Below are 27,551 nucleotides of genomic sequence, written 5' to 3'. Positions count from 1 at the left end.
CTTCCTTCCTTCCTTCCTTCCTTCCTTCCTTCCTTCCTTCCTTCCTTTCCTTCTTTCTCTCTCCTTCCTTGTTTTCTTTTTCTTTCTCTCTCTCTTTTTCTCTCTCTCTCAAGATTTTATTTATTTGTCGGAGATAGAGAGAGAGTGCCCAAGCAGGGAGAGCTGCAGGCAGAGGGAGGAGCAGGGAGCCCGATGCAGGACTGGATCCCAGGACCCTGGGATCATGACCCGAGCCGAAGGCAGAGGTTTCCCCGACTGAGCCCCCCCAGGCGTCCCATGCAGAGGGATTTTCATGGACTATCCTTGCTCCGTGGTCAGGGGTGGGGCCGGGGTGGCATCCCGAGGTTTGGGGGAAGGTGTGTTTGGGGGAGCGGTGGGCGGTTGGAGGGTGTGGGTAGAAAAAAGGGAGAGGGCTGTGTCGGTGGTGGGGACCCTCTTGGGGGAGGGGCTGTGCTCCGACCTGGAACCGGGAGCTCTGTTCTCTTTCTGGGGCAGGACCCCCTGGAAACCCCCACAGGATGTCTGGGGTGCCTGGGAAGGAGGTTACAGGCTGAAGGGCTCTGGGCTTTGTGACCTCTGAGGCCGTTGAAGCTGTGGCCCGTGGTTTCGGGTTTTGAAGTCAGTCCCCTCCCAGGGCCTCCCTCCTGCCCTCCCTGGCTGCCATTTATCTGAGAACCTTCGACCCCAGGAGGCCAAGAGGTCATGTATCCCCTCCTCTCCCTCCAGGCTGGGCCCCTCCTCCGTCTAGGGAGAGCTCCACGGGTAGCCTGGCGTCCCCACCCAGGGCAGGACATTCTTGCCCTATCTCATCCGCATCTCTGCTGGGAGCTCAGCTGGGTTCCCTCGCGCTGCTCTTGCTCTCTCCTTGGTTTGAGAGAGGAGAGGACAAGATCCTCTGTCTGCAAAGATTGTTCCGCATGTCACACGTTCCCATAACTTTAGTCAAGGAAGAGATGTGGTCCAGGGTCTTAGGGGACTTTTAAACCTGCCTGGAATGACACTGGTGTCACCGGACCCAAGGGGACCGGGCAGATGGCAGGAGCAAACACAAAGGGGCCTTCATCCGGGAGAAGAGGCTCCGTGCCTGTGTGTCGTCATTCTGCTCCGTGTAGAGAGACTTCTCGCAGCAGGAGTTGCTCGGCGGCTGTCCCCGGCTGCCTGCTGGGTCTCCCGGACTGGACAGCTGTCACCCCGAGACCCTTCTCTGGTTGGGGAGGGGTAAACACCAGTAATGAGCCCTCTGAAGGGAGGTCGACCAGAGAACTTTTTGCCCAAGGGGGACAGTGTTGGGAGCGAACAGGGTGCACTGTCTTGTGACACTGGGATTGTAGGTGTGAGTTGGGACATCCTGGGTGGGCGGGATGCATGGGCTCTGTCCCGGTGGACATGGGGGAGGCTCTGAGGCCGGGGAGGGAGAGCAAGTAGCAGGAGGGGGAAGGGGTGAACCAGTGGCCTGATGCAGGCCAAGCGGGGGAGGCTCCTTCTCGCCAGGCCAGACTGATTCCGGGGTACCCATGTTCCCCTTCTCAGAGCTGGTGAGTCCTGGCGGGAAGTGGCTTCAGCATCCACAGAAGGCGGCCACGGTGCTTGCAAGACCTCCTTCTCTCTTCTGTGTTATGTTGGTGTGTTCATTTCCTGGGGCTGTAACAAAGTGCCATACTGGACGGCTTAAAACACTAGCCGTTTAGTCTGTCCCTCTTCTGGAACCCACAGTCCGAAGTCAAGGTGTGGGCAGGGGTTGGTTCCTGCTGGGTGCTCGGAGGGAGCGTATGTCCCAGGCATCTGTCCCAGCTTCAGTGACAGTCCTTGGCTTGTAGACCCATCCCTCCAGTCCCTGCCCCCTGTCACGTGGCCTTCTTCTCGTTTTCTGTATCTTAGGAGGACACCTGCCATCGGATGTAGGGCCCACCCTTATCCAGGATGATCTCATCTCTAGATCCTCAATTACTTCTGCAAAGACCCTTTTCCCAAGCAAGGTCCCTTTCAAATGTTTTGGGAATTAGGACTTGGACCTATGTTGGGGGCTACCTTCGACCAGTGTCTTCTGTAGGTCACATAGAAGAATCTGGAAGCCGTTGTAAAGGAATCAAGTAGGACCTCCCGTCCCATCCTGCGGGGACTGGACTGTGTAGCGAGGCTGGGGAGGGCTGGTTCCGTCTGTGTCCTTGCTTGCCTGCCAGGTTGTCAGAGAGCCTGTTCCAGGGAGTTTGGGGAATAAGAGAAGGTCTGGGGTCTGGGGGCTGCTTTTGACCCTAGCTGCCACTGGGCTCCCCCGCTCATAGCCGAGGGGTCTCGTGTGTGTGTGTGCACGCACACACGTGCATGTGTATGGGTTGGGGGTCGCTGGTGCTCCACTCCTGGCTTTTGTATTCTTTTTGTGCCTGGAAATGTCACGGCCTGGGAAGGGCCGGGTGCCATGGAGGCTGTGTGGAGGGCCCCCGCCATGAGGCGCAGCCCGCTCGGCCTTGGGAAGGGAGGGAGGGGGCTTGTTTGTTGCTCTTGGCCCCATCTGGGAGACCCAGCCTGCACTTTCTCACATTGCCATTCCAGAGCAGGGGGCCAGGCCTTGGTGGAGGCTGTGAGGAGCAGGAAGGACCCTGGAATGCTTCTGTCCCCGAGGCCCAGGGTACCGGTGGGGGGAGGGTGCAGTGCCTCCTCACACCCAAAGCGAAAGACAGTCATCCAAATAAATCAAGGCGGGGGTGGGGGCACCTGACATGCTTTGCCTGGGGCTGCATGGCCTCCCCTGGGCGCAGAGACCTGCTGGGGAATCCAGAGTTCTCAGGGATGCTGTTGGCTGTCCCTGTCCCCTCGGGGCTCATGGGGGTCAGCCGGTCCCTCTTTGTCCAGGGGGCCCAGGCTGGACCCTTGGTAAGATCGTGCCTGGTGTTGAAATGCAGGCTGCTGGTGGTCCCAGGGCCAGGGAGAGGGGCCACGTGCATGCTGCCTGTGCTCCCCAGGCTGCCTTCGGCTGGTCACATGTCCACGTCAGCCCAGGGCAGCCACCCTGCTGGCCCCCAGACCCGAGCCGGAGTGGGAGCAGCGTGGGGCTGGCATGGGATGTGGCTCTCAGGCTGTGTCTGGCCCTGCAGCCCGGCCAGGCCTTGCCTTGGGGAGGCAGAGGGAGAGGGGCCGGGCGGAGGGTTTAGACCCATGGGTGCCCTGCTCTCCATCCGTCCGCTCTTCCTTTGTTTGGACTTGGCCTCTTGCTTGTTGTTAGACGTGGTTCTCTGTGTGAAATCTAAGGCCCAGCTGCCTGGTGGTGCCCGAGCTGTTTGCGGCCTTCGGCTCCCCAGGGCAGGCCCCACTCATCCAGGGTCTGTTTTTAAGCTTTTCCTTTTGGACTCTTTTGCTTCCTGAGGACACGCCTCTCTCCCCTTCCCCCCCTGCCCCCTTAGCCATCTCCCCTCCACCGAGCCCCTGGAGGCAGCTCCTGAGACAGGGACCCAAGGGGGGGTGATCCCAGGTACTCCCCCAGGGGAGGAGGCCGGGAAGGACGTGGTCTGGAGGGTGCAGCACCGAGCATGTTAGGCAGGTGGGCAGCTGGGGCCCACTGGGAGTGCCGGGGGACCCTGCACCGCACACCCCAGAGTTGTCCCAAGGGGGGACAGCTGGGGTATTTACCCTCCATTTACAGCCTAAAGGCTGCTGCCTCCCAGGCTTGGGCACCAGCAGAGGCTGCCCGTGGGTGTCAGGGACATCGGTAAGGCCCATGCCACCTTGGCCACACCTGGGGTGACCACACACGCTGCGTGCACACCCACCCACAGGTGCACACGTGAACAACAGTGATAATTCGGTCACAGGCACCATCGTGTCATCCTGTCAATGCCACAGTAGGACAGCCCAGGAAGCAGAGACTCAGTGATGACGACTGAGGTCGAGTCACTCCCGGTTCGAGCTTCTCCCCACGGCCCTGACTGAGGAGCGCAGTCTGGTGAGCGCCGTCCGCCCCACACGGTGCAGCGACTGTCGGCCCCTCCAGAGCACCCTGGCCCTCTGCCCTACCCCCCCCCACCCCGGCCTGGAGTTGCCCCTGCCGGGCCCCTCTTTCTGTAGGTAATTCATTTTTTAGTTGGAATGAGTCCTGCTTTTGTGGCCTGGGGTTCTTTTCCTTTGGAAGATTTGTCGCTTCCATGACTTACCCGTGTTCTGTCTGCCCCGTTTCCCCGCTGTACTCGGTGAAGCTTCTCGTGGCCCCAGCCCCCAGCTCCTATCCGCCACTATGAGACGGCGCTCTGTCCCCACCAAGGCCCCGCCGGAGTCCTTGACCCAGAGCCAGGGGCCTGTGCCAGGGCCTGGCCCCCAACGGGAGGAGAACCAGGGCCTCATGGCTAGCCCTGTGCATCCTGACGGCTGAGCAGTCACCTCCGGGGTGGCGTTTCCCTGTGGCCTTGCCCTGCAGGCTCAGGGTGGGGAGGAGGACAATACTCCCTGCCTGGTTCCCTGGGCCCCGACCCTGGCTCCTGGGTGGCCACCCTTTCACGGACAGAACCTGCTCTGCCACTACCTGGAAGAGGCTCTGCTTGGCCGGGGCAGGTGCTCTTGGGGCCTGAGGCCAGAATAGGACCCCACGATCGGCAGCGTCCCCGGCGCTCCGTCCCCGGGAGTTGTGCTTGGGTTTGTTTTGACCTTGGTCTCTAACATTCCTTGCATGACATTCGGCCCCCCATTGGAGCAGGGCTCTGTGGCTAGCCCCGGTGCCCCCTCCCCAGACCGGCCGCTCTGTGCGCCCGGAAGCCGGAGAGCTTCACCGCAGCCTGTGGTCTGAACAGGGGCCTTCACAATGGCCCCTTGTGTGCCACACATTCCTCCTTAAACAGGCCCAGATCCTGCTGCTCCTGCTTTGACCCCCACGGCACGGATGGACGTGCATCTGGAGAGGGCCCGGAGGTGGTTAGTGGGCTGTGGAGGGCCAGGCTTTGGGGCAGGAGGAGTGGGGCTGGGCCAGTGTGTGATTATCCACAGCCTCCCCTGTTCGCAGCAAGGGCTGTTTTTTAAAAAAGAGCGTTGATGGTTTTATTCCCTGAAAGTGGTAAGCGGCCCACACTTGGTGCAGACGTGCTGGGAAGAGGCGGGAGAGCCTAATGGAGCAAACCACCCACCTGAACTCCATCCAGAGACCACGTCCTCCGCGAGTGTGTGCGCGCACCACACATGTGCATGTGAGATGCAGTCGGATCTTTGCACGCATCTTGTATCGTGCTATTTTTACTCAATATTCTCAACATTGCTCATCTTCAAAACCGTGATTTTGATGACGGTGCAGGACTTCGGCATATGGGTTTAGAAAATCTATGTAAACCCGGATTGTTTCCAGCATTTGCTATTTTAGCGCTGATGCAAACGTCCCCATACATAAATTCTCTGCTTTGGATTATTGCCTGGGGGTAAATTCCCAGCAGCAGGCCAAGGTGCACAGGCCACCATCTCCAGACTCCCGGTGCCCGTTAGGGAGGGCTTTTGGGAGCAGGTGAGGTTTGAGGCTTTGGGGGGACTTGAATACAAAGGAGGGGGAATGGGGGCAGTCTTGTTTTGGGAACCGTGTAAGCAGAGCCGGGGCACCTCCTGCCCCATGGGGATGGATGGCAGGATCTCTTCTTCCCCAGTGATGGCCCCGTACCTGTCTGAGGCTCCGAGGCAGTCTGGTTTGTCCTGTCCAGCTGTAGATGTCTTTTGTGCCCTCTGACTCAGTGACATCTTGCAGACAGAAGAGGCAGCTCCGTGCTGCTCCCCACGGCTCCCCACGGGTCCAGTGAGAGGCTGCTTTTCTGCCCAGGCATCAGATCTGACATATGGTCACATAGGGTCTCAAATCTGCAAAATGACCAGCTCATGAGCACTCTTGTTGGCTTCCGTGGCCGCTTGTGGACACCCTTTGGCGGGCTCTACCCTTGCAGGGAAGGGGAGGGGTGCCTGCCACCGGGAGAGGTCACACCCACCCACCCACCCTCCCCCCGGAGCTGGTGGAGGGGGCTTCCAAGGACGGGGGCTGTGTGTGTGTGCCTGGGACCCAGGGTGTGTTTTTAGGATTCTGAGGGGGGAAGCTTCAGGACAGTCCGCTAATTTTTCCCAGCTGGGTGCTGCTCATGTCACGACATCCTCCGTGGGGAGGCAGCTTTGTACGGGGCGTCCCTTGCGAAGCCTGCCTTAAAAAATGATCTTGTTTCATCACCAAATTTCCCGGTGTAAATCTAGAGCAGGGTCACTCCCGACGACTGCTCCTACCATCTGGGGTTTTGTGGATTCCCGGAGAGGAAAAGGAGGTGGCTTTTTCTCCTGGGTCCCTGGAGAGGGGCTGGGGTGCAGGGCAGGGTGGCAGCACTGGCCGGAGAGCCCAGACAGGCCTGCAGCGCAGAGGTCTCACCCCTGCAGCGGTAGCTGCGGTAACTTCTTGGGGCTGCCGTTAGAAGTTACCACAGACTGTGGGGCTCAAACCGCGGAAGTTTATTCTCACAGTTCCGGAGGCCTGAAGTCCAAAGTCAAGGTGTAGTAGGCTCATACTCTTTCCAAAAGCATGAGGAAAGAATCCTTCCTGCTTCTCCCAGCTTCTTGGTGGCCCCAGGCGTCCCCTGGCTTGGGGCTGCATCACTGCGTTCTCTGCTGGTCTCACAGGGCCTGAGTTTGTGCGTCAAATCCCCCTCTTCTCTCCTGTATAAGAACACTTACAGGATTTAGAGCCCCTCCTAAATTCAGGATGGTGTCATCTTGAATCCTTACCTTATCTTCCCAAGTATGGTCAACTTCACAGGTTCTGGGGGTCGGGACTGGGATATACCTTTTGGGGGACACGATTCAACTCATTACAGAACCGTAGAGGAAGGTGGAGCTTCTCAGGCTGAAAAGGTAGTGAAGACCCGGTGCCTCTCTGCTCCCGAGGCTCCTTGTCTAGGGGCTTCCCCGGGGCTCCGTGCCCACAGGTACAAACCTGTGACCTGCTCCCACCTTCAGCTCGTGTAGAAGCAGCACCTGAGGCCCATGAAGGGACAAAGAGGTGGCTCGTGGAGTTACAAAGGAGAGGATGTTTCCAGGGACCCCAAACCCACTCCCCCACCCCAAAGCCAATCACCATAGTCATGACATGGCCTGGATGCCATGGGAGGGAGACGTATGAATGTGTTGGGCTGGGGCAGGAGGCGACAGCGAGCCTGGCCTGGGAGGGGACTTGGAATCAAGTTTTTGGGGGGATGGCGTAAATTCTCCAGAACAACCCTAACAACGCAGCCGGCTTGCTGACAGTCACACCCTGAGGGTGGGAACTGCTCCTGTTCTCTTGAAGCCTAGGAGTAACCCGGGATGGGGCGGTGCCTGAAGCCCGAGGGTGAACACCTTGGTCCATCAAAGCAGCGAGAGGAGAGGGCGGCGGGTGGGGACGGACGCACGCGTCTGTGGAGATTGCTGAGGGAGAAGGGTTGCCAACCCGGCTCAACAGTGATCTATGTGCGGGTCGGGTTCGAATTCATCGCCACCCCGTGACCATCGGTGCCTGAGTCAGACTGGGACCAGGTTTTGCTTTGGTGTACGGTTCTAACTCGTGGGTTGGTGGTTAAGGGCACCTCCAAATGGGTTTCCCAGGGAGGGGGCTCTCCAAATGGGGTCACAGGCCTCGCCGGTACTCCCGGAGAGGAGGTCGTCTCATTCTGGGGCGAACGCGGGCAAAGGCCTACCCCCCTGATTTCTGTTCTCCAACTCGGCCCCACGGATTAACCCCAGGGACACCTGGAAATGCCTGTGCCGAGGTGGGTGGGGTGTGGACCCCACCTCTAGGGAGCTCACAGACAGACAGGAACCACCGTTCGGGGGGCAGTTTGGACAGTGCTCGCGAGGCCAGGGGTAGACCAGATGCCTCGAGGTCCCGGGGAACCCTGTGAGGTCACGGTTCCAGGTGTTCCAGGTGTTCAGCTCAGGACTTTCTGGCCAGTTAAATGCACCCTGGCCCTGTCCTTTGTCACCTCAGCCTTCTTTGGAATGAGCGGTTTGCACTCTGTGGTTCTCTTAGGGGCTAGGCTCCAGGGGAGAAGTGCTGGCATCCCTGCTTGGACACATCCCTGCCACTCGGCACAGGACCCCACCGCCTTTGGCCACCTTATCCACCAGAGGTCACACGCTGGGCCCCCAGGCCAATTGCAGCCTGTGGATGGGATTCTGTTTGACTGCTCCGTGTTTTAAGAGGGGTTATTTTCCTCTGCGCCAGCATATACAGATCAGGAGATAGCACATAAAGTGCAGATTTCCAGATTCTTCTGCCAAGTCTGAAGCTCTGGCCGCATTGGGCATACGGGCCTGCCAGGCAGCAGCAGAGCTGAGCAGCTGGCGGATCCCCGAGACAGGGTGCTCAGTGACATGCTAGGTCCCCCTGACCAGGGACATTTCTGTCCCTGCAGGGCCTCTGGGATGGCTGAGCTTTGCAACTCAGGATTTTGTGCCCTTTGTGCCCCGAGAAGGAGACGTGCCCAGGGCTCAGAGGGGTGCTGCTGGGGTGCCACGTTTGGGGAACCGGTAGATCAGGCAGCCAGACGTCGGGGGTGAGGGCCTCCTTTGCTTCCTCACTCTCCCAGGGCTTGCGAGCACATGCTTCTCTGGCCACCCACCCACTCAGCCGCCCGCCAGGCCCTGATCTCTGGAGGAAGCACCGTCCACTGGGAAGAGACAAGACTGTGCTGGAATTTGGGGGAGGGAAAGCTCAGGGTTGGGGGGTGGTGCTGAGAATGGCCCCAGATTGCTGTTGTTGGGGCTGGGGCCAGCTGGGGGCCCGGGGGGGGAATTGGCAGGGTCCTAGGAAATCCTGGGCTCGGGGAGGGGGGCTGGGTTGGCGAGGTGAGGCGAGGGGTGGGAGAGGCACTCTGGGCTGCCGAGGGCCTGCTGGGGGCCTGGCCAGGAAGGAGCTGGTGAATGTTCCTGCCACGTGGGCCTTTTCTGCTCTGGTCTTTATGGCGGGAGCAGCTGGTTCTTGTTGGGAGCGTGGCCGCAGGGACCGTGGGGATGGCCGGCAGCTTCCCAGGCACTGTCCCCCGGCCTCGGAGGGAGCAGGTCCTTGCGGAGGTAGCGGGCAGCCGGGCGGAAGCACTGGGCGGCGGGGTGGGAATCAGGTCCGGCTAGGGCAGGTAGCAAAGCACGGAGGCAGCTGCAGCTGAGGGTGCGGACCGAGAGAGTTGCCGCGCCAGGGCTCTGTTCTGCTGCCTGAAACAGGACAGCCAAGCGGTCAGAATCTTGGGCCTTGCCGCTGGACAGACGCATCTTCTGGCCCCGCCACTCTGTCTCCACGCTGTTGGGCACGTTGCTTAAGCACCAGGGCCTCAGTTTCCCCCTCCGTACCAGGGGTTAACCGGTATTTGCGGCTTTGGGTCGCGTGAGGAGTGAACATACGCGGTAAGCCCAGTGCCCGTGTTGGCGGTTGGTGTCGGTTGTCACGATGGCATCGTTGCCGTCCTGATTCTGACAGACTGTGGTTGAGGCTGGTGTGACTGGGGATGCCTCCCGCCCCACCCCGCCCAGTTGCTGCTGCCCGCGGTATGTGGTGTCTGCGCTGGGCGGAGGTGAGGAGGGTTAAAGGAAGGCTGCCAAGGAAGAAACCAGAGCTCCGCTTGAGCCACAACATCTTTATAGAAAACGTGGCTGCCACATCCACGCCGTGGCCATGGGGGACAGAGAGCTGGTGTCCTCCGAGCTCCAGCCTTCTCGCTCGCTCTCCCAGTGTGTGTGCGGTCGCTGGTGCTGGAGTCCCCTAGGAGAGTGGGGCTGTCCCCTTTCTTCCCAAGAGGTGGAGGGTGCAGGAGTCTCCTGGGCCCCTCAAGGCAGCCCCCATGCTGGCTCCCTCAGCAGCGCGTCCCCGAGCCGTCCGCTCCTCACATCCCCCCCGCTCTGTTTTCCAGCCTTGAAAAGATCTTTTGAGGTCGAGGAGGCCGAGACGCCCAACTCCACCCCGCACCGGAGGGTCCAGACCCCTGCGCTCCGGGCCACTGTGGCCAGCTCCACCCAGAAGTTCCAGGACCTGGGCGTGAAGAACTCCGAGCCCGCAGCCCGCCATGTAGACTCCCTCAGCCAGCGATCCCCCAAGGCTGCCCTGCGGAGGGTCGAGCTCTCGGGGCCCAAGGCCGAGCCCGTGTCCCGGCGCACGGAGATCTCCATCGACATCTCGTCCAAGCAGGTGGAGAACGCCAGCACCGCTGGGCCGTCTCGCTTCGGGCTCAAGCGAGCCGAGGCGCTGGGCCACAAGACGCCAGAGCCCACCCCTCGGAGGACGGAGATCACCATAGTCAAGCCCCAGGAGTCGACCCACCGGAGGATGGAGACCCCTGCCTCTAAGATCCCCGAGGTGCCCACAGCTCCCACTGCAGACGCAGCCCCCAAGAGGGTCGAGATCCAGGTGCCCAAGCCAGCTGAGGTGCCCGCCTCCCCCATCCCACCCCAGACCCTGGAGAATTCAGAGCACGCCCTGATGTCTCAGCTGCAGAACAGGCTGGAGCCCAAGCCCCAGCACCCCGTGGTCGAGGCCCCACCCAAGAGCCAAGAGGGTGAGTAGCAAAAGCGAGTCCTCCGTGCTGTGGTGCTCGGGGATGGGGAGCTGGCTTTGCCCTTCAGTCTGGATATGGGGGGGAGGGGGTGGGTAGCAGGTGGGTGGAGATGCGATTCCGGAGAGGCCAAGAATACACCAGGGCAGGGGTCCCAAGGCTGGTGAGGGGGACTGGCAGCCCTTTCTTTCCACTGGGGATGGACTGGGAGGCAGCAGCAAGCTTGGCTTGCATTGGGCTTTGGCCAGAGTCTTTGGGTTTCGAGGGGCCCCCTTTACTGGTCAGAATGCACCGTGGTGTAGAGCTTCTGCTATCAGAGCCCCGAACGGCAGGGGTCTGGAAGTCTGGGGAATGAGGAGGCAACAGGCTCATGTTGGGACGTGGTTTGGGACCCAAGGACCGGCTCCCATGTGCCGCTGGTTGCCGGGCCACGGGGAGGCAGGCTCCTGCTCAGGAGGGATTGTGGGCTGCTCTGTAAGTACCTGCCGGAGGCAGAGGCCTCGGGTGGGAGGAGGGGGTTTGTGCCCTCCTGAGGTTTTGTCCTGGAGGATCTTCCTCCAACTCTTCCTCAGGGAGGGAGGGTTGTGGCTGGAGGCAAGGGAAACAAGAATGCCTAATCTCCGTGTGCCCCAATTCTCAGGACAGCTAGGGAGGGGTCCTTGGGCCGGGGAACCCCATGATACCTGCACACAGCTCCGTTTGGGAAGCTCTTCCGGTGAGGGAGGGAAGCCAGGGGCTTGGGTGCTGTACTCCGAGGGCCCAAACTCGGAGTTGTGCTCCCGTGGGGAGCTAACCAGGGCCCGCTTGGGAACATCTGGCCATGGGACACGGTGATCAGGGGCTGGCGGGGCTGTAAACCTTTTCCAAGTGCAGGATTTGGACGCAGTAAATGCTCAGTAAGTATTCTTTGGGTTGGATAAACAAAACATTCTAGGTTTTTGATTTACCTTTTAAATTATTATTATTATTAATTTTGGTAAAATACGCATACCGTGAATTGACCACTTGAACCGTCGTGAAGTATGAGGCTCAGTGGCATTGAGCACATTCATGCTGTCATGCAGCCAACTCCACCCTCTGTCTCCAGAACCTTCCCAAACCCAAACTGTGTCCCCACCAAGCACTAACTCCCCGTCCCCCTCTGCCAGCCCCTGGCATCCCGGCCCCCCCGTCTACCCTCTGTCCCTGTGAACCTCCCAGACGTGGGATCCGCCAGTGTTCATCCTTCCGTGTCTGGCCGACTTCACCGAGCACCATGTCCTCACGGTCCATTTGTGGTGTAGTCTGTGTCGGCATTTCCTTACTTTTTACAGCTGAGTAATATTCTGTTGTGCGGACAGATCCCATTTTGCTTGCCCCCCGCCCCACGACTTCCTCCTTCAGCACAGACTTGGCTCATGCTCACTTACGCCAGAGTCCGCGGACGGACCCCAGGCTACGGCTCCTTGGCCACTGTGAGCATGGGTGCATGGATAGCCCGTCCGTACCCTGCTTTCAGTTTTTCTTGGTTTTCCTTTTTGAACACAAGTTTTCCCATGGTCCGTGGGCTTAGGGACTAGGGCGGCTTTCGGCGTCAGACGGGGTGGGGTGTTGGATGGGGGCCAGCGCTCCTCACGCTTTGGTGGGAGCAGCTCCCTTTGTTTGACCGAGCAGCTGGGATGGGGGTGGGGGCCAAGACTCTGCATTGGCTGCAGTGCTGGGCCTCAGCCCACCTTCCCATCTCCCCAAACTTGACCCTGCAGAGCCACGCCCACCCACTCAGATACTGTGGTGTTGGCACGAAGGCATGCCCAGTGTGTGGGGAGTGGTCTTCTGTTGGTCCAGGGCCTTTGCCACCAGATACGACCCCCTCCCTCTCCTCTGGTCATATCCCGGTTGGGGACATGGTCATCACCAGGCCCGTCCACGGCCAGATCTTGATGGCAGCTCGTGGTGGTTGAGTGAGGAGGCGGTCCTGGCTCTGGGGGATGGGCGGGGGGGTCTGCCCAGGGTGGTACTGCCCTGGGTCATCAGGGTGGGCAGGGCACAGTCTCAGGGCCACTGGGCCAGTCAGGCTGGCTCTGCCTCAGGACAACAGCCACTAAAGAGCAGCCAGGAGCCATCGAGGGGGCTGTGGGGGTCTTCCCGGAGCCCAAGCTGCTTGAGCCAGCCTTGGAGAAAGTAGGATTTACCCAGGTGAAGAAGGGGAGCTGAGGCAGCATTCCCGAGGTGCCCCGGAGCCTGGAGCTCAGAGGGAACCGCAGACTTTCTCTGTGGAAGAGAGTTTAAATGTCCAAGCCCAGTGCCAGAGCCCTGCGGTCAGCAGCCCAGACCCCGGTGCCCCTGAGAGCAGCCAGTGGGTCCAGCAGATGGGGGTCCAGCTCATGGGCCAGTGGCTGTCGTCCTGCCTCGGAGTGTCAGCTGGGGAGGGGGGTGTGTGCCGGGACCTCCCGTGTCTCATCAGCTGGGTGGGGAAGGGGCTCTCTGAGACCGGTGCTCACAGGTTGAGAACCTTCAGGCTGGACAGATGCAGTTAGATAGACGGCTGCAAAGGGGAGGAATGCTGGGGGAGGGGGAGGGCTGGAGGAAGTGGGGGCTCGGATGGCTCCGTTGGGGAGGATTCTGTTCCCTTCGGGCAGCACTGCGGGTGACTCTGGTCCTGGGGCCTGGGAGTAATGCAGGGTGTGAGAGGTTGGGTGAGGAGGGGGAAGCAGGACCCACTGTGGGCTGGAGAACTTGGCCCTGACCGTCTCGGCCTTGGATGTCCATTCTTGGAGTCCTGGGCAAGCTCGGTGGCAGGCAGGGCCTTTCCAGTGGAGGTGTGGTCCTGGAATCTGTTGCAGTGGCTTCTGGGGGTCCCCTGCTCTGAGGCTCTGTCTGCTCCCCTGCCCCTCCCTCTCTTCTGGTCATCTCCCGTCCAGTCCATCCAGACACAGATCCGATTGCCCCTCAACCTGGCTTCCCATCCATCTTTCCCACCGGGGTGGCACTCCCATCCCCTTCTGCCCCCTCCCAGAAGCCCCCCACCCTGCAGGCCTTGCTCCGACTGCCCCCTGTGGGCACGCCGTCCCTGGCACCCGAGGCCAGCTGGCACCACAGGGGTGAAGGATCAGGGAGGGAGGGAGGGAGCTCCGTGCCCTCTGCCTTCTGGACTGTGGCTTCAGGTGCAGGACAGGGTCTCCAGGGACCATGGCCGAGCTGCTCCCAGATGGAGCTTCCTACAGCACAGCACTGACGAAATCCCCACCAGCCTTGGGCCTTCCCTGGCCCGCTGTCCATGGGGCCCTCCACAGTTGGTTCCCTCTCTTGTCCAGCTCAAATCTCCCTGTTCCCCAGGCTCCTCCTGCTCTGGTCCTGTTATGGCCTTCACAGGTCACCTTTCCTCACCTCCTGCCCTGACCTCCTGACCCCTAGCCCCTGACCTTCTTCCTCTTCACGTTGCTGCTTTTTCAACTTCTGTGCATCCTTCACAGCCCAGCTCAAATGGCACCTCTTCCATGAAGCCCTCCTACTAGAGTCAGAGGTAGTCTCATTTCCTTTGACTCCTGTGCCTTTTCGCATTTTTTCTGGTCTATGATATCTTGTGTGTGGCTTGCAATGTTAATTACTTGTGTTGCATGAAACATTTTTCCTCTGCTAGACTTCTAATGTAAAAATAGCTTCTCAGCGTACCTTTTCTTTCCAGGTTTAGGAAATCTAGAAGTTAGAATCTAAGGTTCACCTGTAATCCAGCGATATCCACTCTGAGCATTTGTTCTGTATTTTTCAGAATTCCCTCCATGCCCTACTAGGTTCTGGGTTATTTGAGGGTAAGGCTGTTGTCTGTTTCCTTCAAGGTTTTTTTGTTTTTGTTTGTTTGTTTTACTGGCTGAGTGACATAGATGTAGTAGGTACTCAATAAAACAATGTTGGAGGGGTGAGATGGCTTTTTGTGGCCCTTTCGGACATCAGGACCCCAGGGACCCCATGGGACCTTGCAGGGACCAAGCAGATCCTTTCCTGGTCAACCAATAACCCCGCAGGTCTGACCTGCTCCATTCTGGCGCATTGGGGTCTGTGTTTCTGAGGCTGCTGGTCCCAGGCCCTGACCCCTGACCCTCCTTGTCACCCTCGGTCATTCCTGCTTCTCTCAGGCTCAGGGTGAGTACGGCCTTGTCCCCTCGCCTAGGTCCCTGCTTTTCCCCTGCCCCTGCATGAGTGGCTCTGGGTGGGGCTGGGCCACAGGACCCAGAACCATGTCTGTGCGGTGAGCCACTGACTCCGCTCCCCCTCGGGAACCACCCACCTCTGGTTCCATGGCTGACACCAGCCAAGTTTCCCCCGAGACTGCCTTATAAGGCGGGCACAGGCTGCTCAGTCTCCGGGCTGCTGCTTTGCCGTCGCCGGATGCTAACTGGGAGCCTTGGGGCAGGCTGGGGCTGACTGGGCTGGCTGGGGATCGAAGGGCCCTGGACCGGCTCCCGCTGTGTTCTTGCCCGGGGCCTGGTTCTGCCCCATGGGCCAGCTGGTTGTGAGCCATCCCTTTGCCTGCCCCCCAGCCTCAGTTTCTTGATCTGTCCCACAAGGGACTGGTTGGGGCTCCTGTCCTGAGGCATTAGGGCCAGAACCCTGTTCACGGTGGTGCCAGGTGTGGCTGGTGATGGTGGGTGTGAAATTGGGGTGGGGCAGACTCACCAAGTGTCTCGGTAGGGTTTCCCTCTGACTAAAAACATCTAGAAATGTTCTTGGCTCTGGGTGGAGCATTGAGGCAGGTGGCCATCAGGTCCCCAGGCTTCTGGCAGTAGGCATGGCGTTGTGCATACGGGGGGTGCCTGCTGCCTTCTGGGTGGACCTGGGTTCCTGCTGCACCAAGCCTGCGTTAGGGGCTGGGACAGAACAGAGACGGTGTCAGCTCTGTGGGGGACAGCGGGGGCTAGAAGCACGGGGCTCATGGGACCCCCAGCAGAGACCCAGGGATGGAGGAGGCTGGGCAGAGGAGGCTTCAGGGAAAGACAGGTGTGTACTGAGTGTGAAGGGGGAGGAGGGGTCAGCCAGTGGGTAGGAATGTGCCAGGCCCGGAGTGGGGAGGTGGGGGAGAGGGTGACCACTGGATTAGGGAGGAAAGGCCCAGGCTCTGCAAAGCCTCCCTAGACTCCCCCCACACCGTGTTAACAGGACACCCCACTGACTAGGGTCCACTCTGGGCCTGACACTGGGCCATGAACTCCCTGGTGGCGTTTCATCCAGCACCTGGCATACAGCAGGAGCTTGATAAATGTTGAGGGACTCATTTGTGTGTGATAAAGCAAGCAGAGCTGTGGGCTCGCACCTCACCATGCCCTGGGCCCTTGGCCTGCAGAATTTCCTTCTGTGTGGGGCTAAATGTTTCTTTTAGTTTCTTTCTTTCTTTTTTTTTAAAGGTTTATTTATTTGAGAGAGAGAGAGAGTTGCGTGCACACATGTGTGCACGCAGGGGATGGGAAGGCAGAGGGAGAAGCAGACTCCCCGCTGACCAGGGAGCCCGACGTGGGGCTCGATCCCAGGACCTTGGGATCCTGACCTGAGCTGAAATCCAGAGTCAGCCGTTTAACCGACTGAGCCACCCAGGCGCCTCTAAATGTTTCTCTTGTGGCAGGACAAGGCCATGCCTTCAGCAGGGACGTTCCCACCAAGCTGCCTTACCTGGAAGACTCCTCTGCTCTGAGCTCCTCCCATGTTCCTAACCCGGCCCTAGAGAGCATCCAGGCACCCACTTGCTTTTCGGGATTGGGTCTCTTTCTCCTTCCCCCTGGTAGGAACAAGCACACTTCCCCTCTGTGTCTGAGGCAGGAAGTCCCCGTGCACAGGGGTGCAGGAGGACAGTGCCAGGACCAGGGGTGTGTCCTTCGAGGTGTGGCAGAGTAGGGGGCAGCAAGGACAGAACTTGGCTCCGGGGCCCGGGAAAAAGGACCCGCCTCCCCTGGCCGGCCAGGCCGGCTGTCTGCCCAGCGCAGCCCAGGGTGGGAGAAGGAACGAGAGCCCATGCAGGGAACGCAGCCCCAGCAGCTGCGGAATGCCTTACACAGAGCCAGGCACAGCTGCGGGGAGGGCAGGGCAGGGAGGCAGGCGCTGGAGGCGGGTCCCCGCACTTCCCTGCCTGGGGGCTGTGGCCCTGACCAGCCGGCCTGGCCCCAGGATGGAACCCGGGCTCCCAGACACGTGGCGCTGGCTGAGGCCTCCCGCATGCTCGTTCCGGGAAGCTGGAGCAGCTGTCCGAAGAGGAGCTGCGTCTGCATGCGCAGCCTCCCGGGCCCGGGACGGCCGCTGGGAGCCAGGGTCCGCACGGCGGGGCCGCCGTCGGGGGGACTGCCGTGCCGGACAGCCACGCTCTGTGCGGCCCGACAGAGGACACGTTCAGTGTTGGAGGAGCGCGCTCGGACCCCTACCCGGGGCCCTGAGGGTGGGCAGCCCTGGCCAGACTCCGGGTTCTGACGGTTGGCCTGGAGGACGCCACTTGTTCACAGTGGCCTGCCGTGGCCAAACGTGGACCTGTGGTGGCCTGCCCCAGAGCCGTGGGGGGGGGGACGCGGGGAGCGGGCCCGGAGGCTCTTCTCTGGGCACGATGTGACTTCCTCTCTCCGGGTCGGCTTTCCCTGACCTGGGGCTTTCCGTGGGCGTCACAGGTGCCCCCCGGGAATCCCAGGGGCACCTGGAGCTCCGGGATGTCGCTCGTGAGCAGACGCAGCTTGTGCCCGGGCCTGAGCTTCCAGTTCCCTGAGCAGTGGGACAGGGATAAAAGGGGACGTGCCTTTTTGAAGAGGGGGGCATGGAGCGCCCATGCTCAGTCTCCCCTCCCCGTTCCCTCCGCTGCCATCTCCCTCCTTCTAGAAGGACCCCCAGAGGTTTCGATGTCAAAGCATAGAATGTGAAGAGGCAGGGGTCACCTGGGAGGCCTTGCCCACTCGCGTGTGGGGGCGCAGCTGGCGGGCACGGGCTTCATCGTCGGGCCGCCCGGGCTCCCGTGTCCGCCCCGCGCACGCCCGGTCACTGCTGTCCCGGTGGCTGGCGGCTCGTCGTGCGGTGGGCACGATTCCTCCAGCACAGCATCGGCAGAACGAACGCGGTGTGGGGCAAAGCCGGCCAGCGCGGGCCCGGCACCGGAAGGCTTTGGCGGAACAAGCACAGGAACGAAAACCGAAGGCCTTGCCCTTCGAGGACGGGCTTGGTTGCTCCTCACACGGTGCCCCTCCCTCCGCAGGCTTGTCCGCTCTGGACTCCCAGTTAGCTTTTCTCGTCTCATCCCAAAGAGCGGTGCGTGGCCAGTGTTGGAAGAGAAGAAATAACTATCCCAGGAACTGTGGAAAGGAAGTCTGTCTTTCTGGACACCCTCCCCCTCCTCCTTCCCCAGGGCAGCCTGTTGTTAACGGCTGGGTGCGTTGTGTGTCCTTCTGGGTTTGCACATGTGGACCGTCCTTCAGTGCCCGTGGAGAGAAGTCTTTGCATAGATATCAAGTGAAATCAGACTCCTGCAACTGGCTTTTTATTTCTCCATTATCCTGGTGCTGTCTTTGTGCCCAGCAGGTCCCTCTGGTCCTACCGTCCCTGCTCCGCTGTTCATCGTGATGCGCGAGGCTTCGATGAGCATGCTTGCATTTATATTCGTGTGCATGGGCCTGCCCAACTTCAGCAGTGGGATTTCTGCATCATGGGACAGGTGCATTTAAAATGTTGATCCATGTTGCCAAACTGGCCTCTAAGCGGTTACACCAAATTCTGGTACTCACAGCACAGCGGTCCTGGGCCCTGGCCTGGGGCAGCGGGGCTGGAAAGCTATGGGACTGGGGCTTTATTTCCTCCGTCTTTCTGGGTGTGAAGGGGAGTATCTCCTGTGTTTACAGGCCAAGGGCCCTGGGTTCTCTGTGAGTGGCTCCTTCCTGCCCTTCTTCACCCGGGTTGGGCTGTTCATCCTTGTAGCGTTGACATTTTCTTCTTAAGAAGTTGTCACCTTGTGCATCTTTGTTGTAGCTGCTACAAGTGCTTCTTCCCAGTTGTTGACTTTCGATTCTATTTATAGTGTGTTCTTCCGAACAGAGGTTTTTAACCCAAAGGTTGTCAAGTGCATTCCTTTTTTTTCTTCCTCTGTTGGGATCCATGCCCTGCTTAGAGGCTTCCAGCATTCCAGGATTATAGGGAATATGCTCTCCAGGTTTTCTTCTAGCACTTACGGTTTCGTCTTTTTACGTACTGCCGTCATTAATCTATTGGAATTTATTCAGGTTTAAACAGCAAGGTGGGGACATACAGTTTTGCACGGATATACACATGTGAGCCTGGTCCGCTGTGTGTGGGTGGGCGTGTGTGTGCTATTTTTTTTTTTAAGATTTTATTTGAGAGAGAGAGTGAGCAAGAGAGAGGGAGAGCATGAGCGGGGGGAGGGGGAGAAGCAGATTCTCCACTGAGCAGGGAGCCCGACGCAGGACTCGATCCCAAGACCCCGGGATCATGACCCGAGCCAAAGGCAGACGCTTAACGACTGAGCCACCCACGTGCCCCACGTGTGTGCTATTTTTATCAGTTTTGGTGTCAGAGTCCCACTGGCTTTGCAAAAGTAATTTGGATGTGTTTCTTTCTTCCTCTGTGTCCTGGAACATTGTAAACAGCAACAGAGTCTTCTTCGTGTTACAACTTTTAGAGAATTCACTAGTGAAATCATATGCGCCTGATACTTTCGGAGGGGTCCTCATACTTTAAAAACCTTAACAAGGGTTTTTCCAGAAGATCATCCATTAAGCCATTTAAAACCCCCTGGACGGTTCAGAGGTGGTAATGTGGCACCATCACCCCGGGTACCTCAGCCACTGCCCTGGGCCAGGCGCCCTCCGCCCAGGGCCACGTGCAGAGACACACTGGATGTGGCCGTTGGGGATGCTCCCTGCGGCACGCGAGCAGTGCAGCGTGACAAGCGTTCTGAGAGGGACCAGTCCGGAGGGCCACAGCACCCCGGGGAGAGTGCCTCCCACCCTGCCGGCAGAACCCTCTTGGTGGCGGTGCTGGGGGACCCGGGTCTCAGAGGGGACAGAGTGGTCCAGGCAGGTGAAGGGCCTGTGTTCCAGGAATCGTGAGTTTGGTGTTGCCCAGAGAGTGCCTTTCAGACTTTGCTGGGCTGCAGCTCCTGGTAAGAAACACATTTTACACCACAAACCAGGACACACGATTGTGTAGATCGAGGCACGTGTGTGTTGGGGGGCTGGGTGTGTACAAATGCAACATTTCCCGGGAGTAATCCTTACCTTTCCTGGGCCTGCTGCACTCTGCTGTTCTCTGTTCTTTCCTCTTTCTGGGCGGGAGGCGCTTTGCTTATTTCTTTCAAAGCAGCTTTATTGAGATACACTTTACAGGACCACGCAGTGCGCTCCTCGGAAGGGCACATCCGCAGAGTGGTGCTCACCACGTCCAGTTTTAGATTATTTCCATCACTTCAGACAGACTCCCTGTACGCTTTAGCCGTCGCCCCCCCTTCCCCCCACCATTTCCTCCAGCCCTAAGTGGTGACGGGTCTTTCTAGATCTGCCTATTCAGAACCTTGCTTAGAAATAGGACCAGGGGCGCCTGGGTGGCTCAGTCAGTTTAGCATCTGACTCTTGATCTCAGCTCAGGTCTTGATCTCAGGGTCGTGAGTTTGAGCCCTGCATTGGGCTCCACTCCCAGCGTGGAGCCTCCTTAAAAAAAAAAAAAGAAAGAGGGGCACCTGGGTGGCTCAGTTGGTTAAGCGACTGCCTTCGGCTCGGGTCGTGATCCTGGAGTCCCGGGATCGAGTCCCGCATCGGGCTCCCTGCTCGGCGGGGAGTCTGCTTCTCCCTCTGACCCTCCTCCCTCTCATGCTCTCTGTCTCTCATTCTTTCTCTCTCAAATAAATAAATAAAAAATCTTTAAAAAAAAAAAAAAGAAAAGAAAAGAGATAGGACCATACAGTACGTGGTCTTCGTCGACTGGCTTCTTTCACTCTGTGTGATGTCTTCGAGGTTCATCCACGCGGCGGCACCCATCATTGCTTTCCATAGCCGAGTGTGGCTCGAGTACGTTTTGTGTATCCGCTCATCAGCTCCCGGCCATTTGGGCTGTTAACACCTCTTGCCTATTATGAATGTACTCCTTTAAAACGTGTGTATATGTTCATTTTCATTTGGGGACTTTTTTAGGTGTGTCCCCAGGCTTTATTCTCTACTCCCAAGATATCTCCTCTCAGTCTCAAATACTCCGATTCCCAGGTCCAGGGAGCCCGGCCTTCCTGGTGGGGTTTGGGTGGGCCGCCCTTGAGAGAGCACCTGCTGCCCAGGTGTTCAGGTGTTGGCCGTGAAGGTTAAGGAAGATAACGTGCTGCACCGGCGAGACCACAGGTTTTGGGGCCCCCACGACGCCTCAGAGGCCTTTTGGTCGGCCTCACGGGCCGGACTGAGTTCCCAGAGAGGATGGCCTGCCCAGGGGTAGACACCGGTGGTGATGGAGTAGCCTCGCTCCTCTGGGAGTTCTGCAGGTGCAGAGCTCGGGCCTGGGCCCACCCCTCTGCTGCTGACGGTGGGAGGCAGCGGGCTGGCCCACAAGGGCCTCCCCACCTGGCCTCCTTTGGCCGCTGGCCTTGGCTCTGCCATCGAAGGCCTCACGGATGCAGCTGAGCCTCCCGCTTCCCTCACTGCCCTAGCGAAGTCTCCAGATGCTTTGCCAGAAGCACCTCCTTCTGGGGGGCGCATCTTGAGCTGGCAAAACAGCACATTCGCTTTCCAGGCAGCCCTGCCATCATTTGAGACCTGTGGGCCCTGCGTCCATGCTGGACTGCCCTGGGGTGGTGTGTGTGGGCCGAGACGAGGGCCCCTCTGCAGGGGCTCACAGTTACCCCTTGAGACCACCGCTAGGAGGCGGGAGGGCGGACTGTGCGGTCCCTGGCGGGGGCAGCCCCTCCCTGCTTCTGAGCCCCTCAGTTCCTACTCCCTGGGCTCCAGGGTCCAGCCCGGAAGCTGCCGTTCTCAGGCACTGTCTCCAGAACCACTTCCTCTGTCCGCACTGGGACTTCAGGCCTTGCCTCCCTTCTGGTCAGGCAGGAACAGGAGACCCCGTGGGGCCCCCGGAGGGCGGGAGGAGGCCGCCGTTTGAACAGAAGGGCTTGGGCTACAGTGGTTTTTTCCCTCTGTTCCTCCCCTAAGGTGGGTCCGGCAGAATTTGGGGTGTCGGCTTCCTCTTGTGCACGGGGATGGGAGCTGGTGGGGAGCCTGTTATCAACCGGGAACTGAGCTAGAGGGGAGGTGACACCACGGTCACCACTTGTCACTGGTGACCCCAGAGCATGCCTGAGTCATGGTGTGATCCCTGTCCAGGGGACAGTGTCTGCTTCTCTGCATGGTCCAGTATCCCAGCCCAAGAGGGAGAAGAGGGGGCTCTGTTTTCATCCTCAGGGTGATCCCCGCCCCCGCCTTAATTCTGGTCGAACCTCGGGCCTTCCTTAGGTCTGTGGGCTCCCTGCCCGCCTGCCTGCTGACTAATGCATATCTGGTCCCTGATAGGAAGGACGGCATGGTGAGGCAACAGGCCCCTGTCACAGGGGCTCAGGTTACTGAGGGTTGAGGCACCTCCTAAAACAAGGCCCCAAAGCCACTGACCCTCCACTGCTGCCTGGATTTCAGGCCCCCATCCTGACATCTGCATCAGGTGAGTTCAGGCTGGGTGTGGCCAGACTAGGTGCGGTGGGTTTCTGGGGTGGGGCGTGGCTGGGGAGGCTGGGGTGGAGGAGGAGGGCGGATCCTTGCATCTGTGCCCTGGGCAGGAGAGAAGCCTGGTACCTGGGCCCCACCCTCTTCTGTGGCTGCCCAGGGGGCCTTGGCCGCTTCTTTGTCTCTGGGGAGGACTAAGCAGTCAGTTAGGCTGCCCGGCAACCTTTTGAACCAGGCTGGTGCACGCACGGGAGGGGGCGTGGCGGGGGCATACCTCGAATCCAGACCCGTTGCCTGTGGTTTACCTGGCTTGCTCTGGAAGTGGACGTTCCGTTCTGGGGAGGCAGCCCAGCCCAGCAAGTTAGAAGCCGAATTCCCTGAGATTTAATTTATCAGCAAGTTTGTCTCTGCTCAAATCCTTGCTTATTATGCGTGCCTGTTCTTGGCAGGTATTGGCGCTCTGCTCTCTGTGGGCGGTGTGGGTCCCCAGCCCCCCTGGCCTTGGTGCCTGCACCCATGTTAAACAGAAGCCTGGGCTGCACCCCCCACTCCAGTGCCTGCAAGCCCGTGAGACACTTGGCTCCAGTGATGGATGATTCTCTTTGGACTCAGAAGTTCTGGGAATGTTCGGCCTCGTATCCAGAGGAGTCTTTGGGGGGCGGGGGGCAATCTGAGCAGTCTTCCTGTCACATGGCCACATGCGTCGTCCTGGAAGGGTCCTCCCCTTTCCCTCTCCCTCTGGCACATCCCTGCCCCTCCTCCCTCGCTTTTCCTTCCCTCTTCCCTTCCCCGGAGGCTCTTCATCTGGCACAAACACCTCCCTTTCCGGATGGGACTGGATGGGACTCGGAATTGGAAGACTCTCCTGGTCCTTCCAGGTCTAGATCCCGGTCACGGCAATTAGCGAAATCCTTATCTCAGCTGGGAGCCGCTGATAGTAACCTAACAATTCCAGCACCGTAAGGCTAGCTTCCGGCCATAGTTGCTCTCATTACTCCATTTTCTAGATTAGAAAATCAAGTCCGAGAGCCACCAGCCTCTTGCCTGAGGCCCGGCAGCTGCTAACGGTCTGGATTTGAATCCTGGGGGAGCCTGGCTGCCCAGCTGGTCTGGGCGGCTGGCAGCGGCGGTGGGGGTGGGGCTGCCTGGGGACCCGGCCAGTGCGTGAAGCTGGGTCCCTTCCCCGAAGCTTTGGCCGGGATGCCGAGGAGGAGCCTGGGCTGGCACCCTCCGCTTGCTTCTTTCTTTCACCAGGCGCCACGAGATGATGAAAGAAAACCCCATTTAGAAAGGAGAGACTCTGGTATTCCCCCTCTTCTTCCAGCCCCTTAGCTGCCTTGGGTTTTGAAATAAGATACCACTTGTCGGGGGCTTGAGTGGGAACAGATTGGAAGTCCCATTTCTCTCCCTTGGATCACAGCTGCAGGGAGCCCCGCGTGGCTGCTCGCCACCACTCTGGCCGGGCCCCCCCAGCTCAGTGCAGCCCCGCCCTGCCCCTGCAGCCCCGCCCATCCCAGCCCTTGCCCCTCCCCCCTGCTCCCATTCTGTCTGTCTGCTCCCCCTCCTCCTCACGGGCTCGAGGGCTCGAGGGCTGCTGGAAGAGCCGAGGGAGATGTTTTGGCTGGGCGCAGGTGGGGCTCTGCCTTCTTGGTTGGGGAGGGGCTGAGTTAAAACCCCGGCTGGCCCCAAGACCGGCAGGAGACTGTGTGCTGGCATGTGAGCATCCCACCTGCCAACTTTGCGCCCAGGCCTTGGAGCAGGTCCCCACAGGCCCCAGAGCATGCCACCCTGGGCAGTGATGGCTTCCAAAGGCTTGCCCGGGGTTTCGGTTTTCCTGGAGCTTGGAGACGTTTTCCATTCTCCTGATGGGGCTGAGCAAGGCGCCGACGTGGGTGAGGACAGAGCTTTCCTGACCGCCCCAGGGTGAAGGTTGGGGTGGTGGGTCTCACTCTCCGGGTTTGGCAGCTTCCATGCTTTTTTCAGAGGCCCAGCTGCGTGCGGGCACCGGGCTCAGCTCCGGACGGGTGTTACCTGCAATAGCACAGGGGCCCTGTTCCCTGCACACCGCAGCTCAGCCCCTCGGGATGTCAGAGAGAGTGTCAGGTGGGGAAGCCAGCGAAACGCGGGTGTCTGCACTCCTGTCAGCGCCCCGCCTTGGGACCAGGCAGGGCGGCCAGGACAGTAGCGAGGCCACATGGCTTTCTGGGAGGCCTGCCGGTCAGCATGGCCCCAGGGATGGGGAGGGGAGCTTCCGTCCTTGGGTCCCCTCATTTCTGGTCTCTGGGCTTTGGAAGCTGGCCCCCAGAGTTCTGCCTGGGGATGTGAGGTGGGGCGGGGAAGCTGGGGTGAGAGCAGGGGGCTGGGGGTGTTGGGGAACCCTGGAAAACCATCTGTCCCCACCCCCCAGGGAGCAGGCTTCTGGCCACACATGGCCATGGGGAGGCTGATGCTCGTGAGGAGTCTCCAGGAGTCTCCTGGGCCTGAGTTGTATCTTCCAGTCTCTGGATAGTTCTGAATCTGAAATGCAGCTTCCTAGGCCCAAACCCAGCCCTTTGGACCCAGGGCCCCTGGGGAGGGAGGGAGCTTACTGAATGCTGCTATGAACTGCCTTCCCACACCTTCCAGTTCTCTGGGCTCTTGGTCAGCACTCGGCTTCCAGGGTCGGCCCCAGGTGAGAGCGGTGGGCTCTGAGATCGCACCTGCCTCTGGACAAGGCGGTGGGTGAATGTGAGGAGCTGTAGCCCCTCTGAGCATGTCGTCCACACAGTGCTCGGCGGCCCACCGGGGGGGACCCCTGGATGCAGTGTCTGGGACCATGTGACCGTGTGGGGGCAAAGGCTCTTGCCCAGGAGACTGGAGAGATGCGGCCCCTGGCTAGTTCCTCATCAGGGAGTGGGGGGCCAGGCTGGCCTGGGTCATTGCCCAGTGACCCCGCGCCCTGAGAGATCGTGGCTCTGCAGTGAGTAATCCTTCCCAGTGCCGCTGCCCCTGCGGTGGCCGCATGTTCCTGCTGCAGAGAAACTTTTCCAGGGAGCCAGCTGACACACTTGGCCTGGATCGTTTGTTTTTGAACAGGCCTGAAAGGAGTGAGTAAGAAAGTGGGGGGGAGGGGGGTTAACTGAGTAGGGGAAGGTCAGAGTGAGGGGAGGAAAGATCTGGAAAGTCCCGACATGTGCTTTGGAAGCAGGTGCCAGCCATGAGCTACTCTGGAGGGTGGGGCCTGCCCACGACCGAGCGGGGGCTGGGGTCGGTGGGGGGGTGTTCGGCACGGGGATTGCAGCTGGAAGCCAGACCTGGGAGCCTGCCCCTGGCTGGCTCTCTGCTGTTCTGAGAGCAGAGTTGTTTCCATTTTAGGGACACAGTGGGGAGGCTGTCATTCTCCTCCTAGCCTTTATTAAGATTCCATTAATCACGGTGACCACTCCAAGTGCTGGACTCCCAGTTTCAGCTGCTTCACGGGATGTATCTGTGCAGCAACTTTCGCAAGCACTTCCCGACTGTTAGTGTTGTGGAGAAGGCACCAGGGCGCGGAGAGGTTGAAAAACTTACCCCAGGCCACACAGCTGGAAGTGGCAGATGCCGGCTTTGAGTTTGAACGTGGGGCTGTTGGACACCAGAGCCCCAGCGGGTCTGTAACTCCGTGCCTGGTTTCTCTGCCATTTTGCCAGCCTCTGGTTAACCAGCTGTGCCGAGGTCCCTTCCAGGGATGGCCAGCCCCAGCGCAGTGCCCCCACAGCTAAACTGGGACCAGGAGAGGAAGGGGTGCAGCCAGAGCCTCCCTCACGGTGGGCAGCCACCTGGGGACGAGGCCACATCTCCCCTCCTGGACCTCTGGAGCCCACAGGTACGGGTCGGGCTGTCCGCCCCCGGCAGGAGCGGCCCCCACAGCGGCAGACCCTGGGAATCCGGCCTGCGAAGCCTGGACGCTTCCGGAGGCTGCTGGCCCGCCTTCCTCTGCAGCTCGTTCTCCTGCACACTCGGTCCCCAGTCCCCAGTCGGCACGACCTCCCACATCTGGGACCGTCTTCCCAGGCTGGGTCACGTGGTGCCGGTCGGCGCTGCTCTGGGGGAGGGCAGGGTGCCAGGAACAGCCTGCAGGGAGGGGGCCCCACTCCCCGGGAATGGAGTCAGAGCTCACTTTGGCCCAGCGCCCACTCTGCACAGGAGCGGACTCGACTCCCAGCTGGGGGTCACTCAGCGTCACCCAGCTCTGCACAGGATATCCCTGTCAGTTACCCACCTGTCCATCTGTCCACCCACCGCCCCCCATCCACCCGGTAGACATTTATACGTGCACTTGCGGTCTGTGTGAGGAGCGAGGCTGTCTGTCTGGCTTGGAGACAGAAGTTGCGGGGTGAGCCCAGCTCTGCTGGCCACTGGCCACGTGATCCTGGACAGAGCCAGGCCTCCCTGCACGTGGGTCCTTATCTGCAGGAGGAGGAGGTGGGACGTGATGGTTATGTGCCGTGCTGGGGCGTTCACCTCCAAGAAGTTAAGGTCTGCGTTCACACAGGTGACCCAGAACAGTGAATTAGGCTGAGCGGAGGGTTCGGGGTGGGGAGGGTACCTCGCAGCCCAGCACTCTCCAGCACAATCTGCCATTTCCTTCTGAGCCCAGGCCCCAGGCCTCCCAGTCAGGAAACAGCACCCTGTTCACCCACTGAGCTGCCTGGGCCTGAGAGAGTGGGAGTCATCTGCAACACACAGCTGTCTGCAAAGCAGATCCCAGGCAGTGGCCCCGTCTGGAAGTGACTGTCCACCCCACGCCGCCCCCTGCCGTCCCCGTCCCGCAAGGCTCCTACGCCTTCCCACGTGTAATGTGCGTGAGGCCCGACACTGCGATCCTGGCGGTCCTCAGTGATTTTTCTGAACGGTTCAGGTCACTTTGCGTCTCAAACCTCCCGTGGGCACCCCTTGTCCTTGGGACACTCATCCCCCCCCCGCAACCTCCAAATCATTGGTGTCCTGCCCTCTGGCCTGGCCCTGGCTGCCCCTGGGACACAAAGCCTTGTCTCCACTGAGAGCCTTCACCCTGCCTGTTCCTTCCTGGGCCATCTTTTTCTGATTCTTCTCCTGGCTGCCTCATTTGGGTCCCTGCCTAAATGCCACCACCTGAGAGGTGCGTCCCCTGTCACCTCAGCTAAGGCAGCTCTCTCACGGCAGTGGGTCACTTGCTGCGAGTGGGAATGGGTGCGCACGTGCGTCTCATCACTTACTGTCCACACGGAGTACAAACTCCACGAGGGCAGGAGAAACTGGCTTGTGTCCCCAAAACTGGCATGTCATCCGTGCTCAGTTGAGCCTGTTGAGCACTGAGCAGTAGGGGAGCACAGGAGAAGAGGTTCCCTCCAGCTGGAGCAATTGTGGAAGACTTCCTGGAGGAAGTGGTGTGTGGTGGGCC

General features: G+C 60.0%; 1 protein-coding gene across 3 annotated transcripts in view; it reads left to right on the top strand.

Annotated features, from left to right (window-relative positions):
* The window catches only part of SEPTIN9 (septin 9), a 151,823-nt gene that overhangs the window by 69,865 nt on the left and 54,407 nt on the right, over positions 1–27,551 (top strand). For all 3 annotated transcript variants that reach the window (XM_035025907.1, XM_035025909.1, XM_035025908.1), the window contains one exon: positions 9,873–10,514. In XM_035025907.1, the coding sequence (XP_034881798.1) occupies positions 9,873–10,514 (642 nt within the window). The remainder of the gene's footprint in view (positions 1–9,872; positions 10,515–27,551) is intronic.

This window comes from Mirounga leonina, unplaced genomic scaffold, assembly GCF_011800145.1.
Source record: "Mirounga leonina isolate KUSES-001 unplaced genomic scaffold, KU_Mleo_1.0 Mir_197, whole genome shotgun sequence".
Classification (NCBI taxonomy): Eukaryota; Metazoa; Chordata; class Mammalia; order Carnivora; family Phocidae; genus Mirounga; species Mirounga leonina.
The sequence above is the reverse complement of the archived record's forward strand: the minus strand, read 5'-3'. Positions and strand labels throughout refer to the sequence as shown.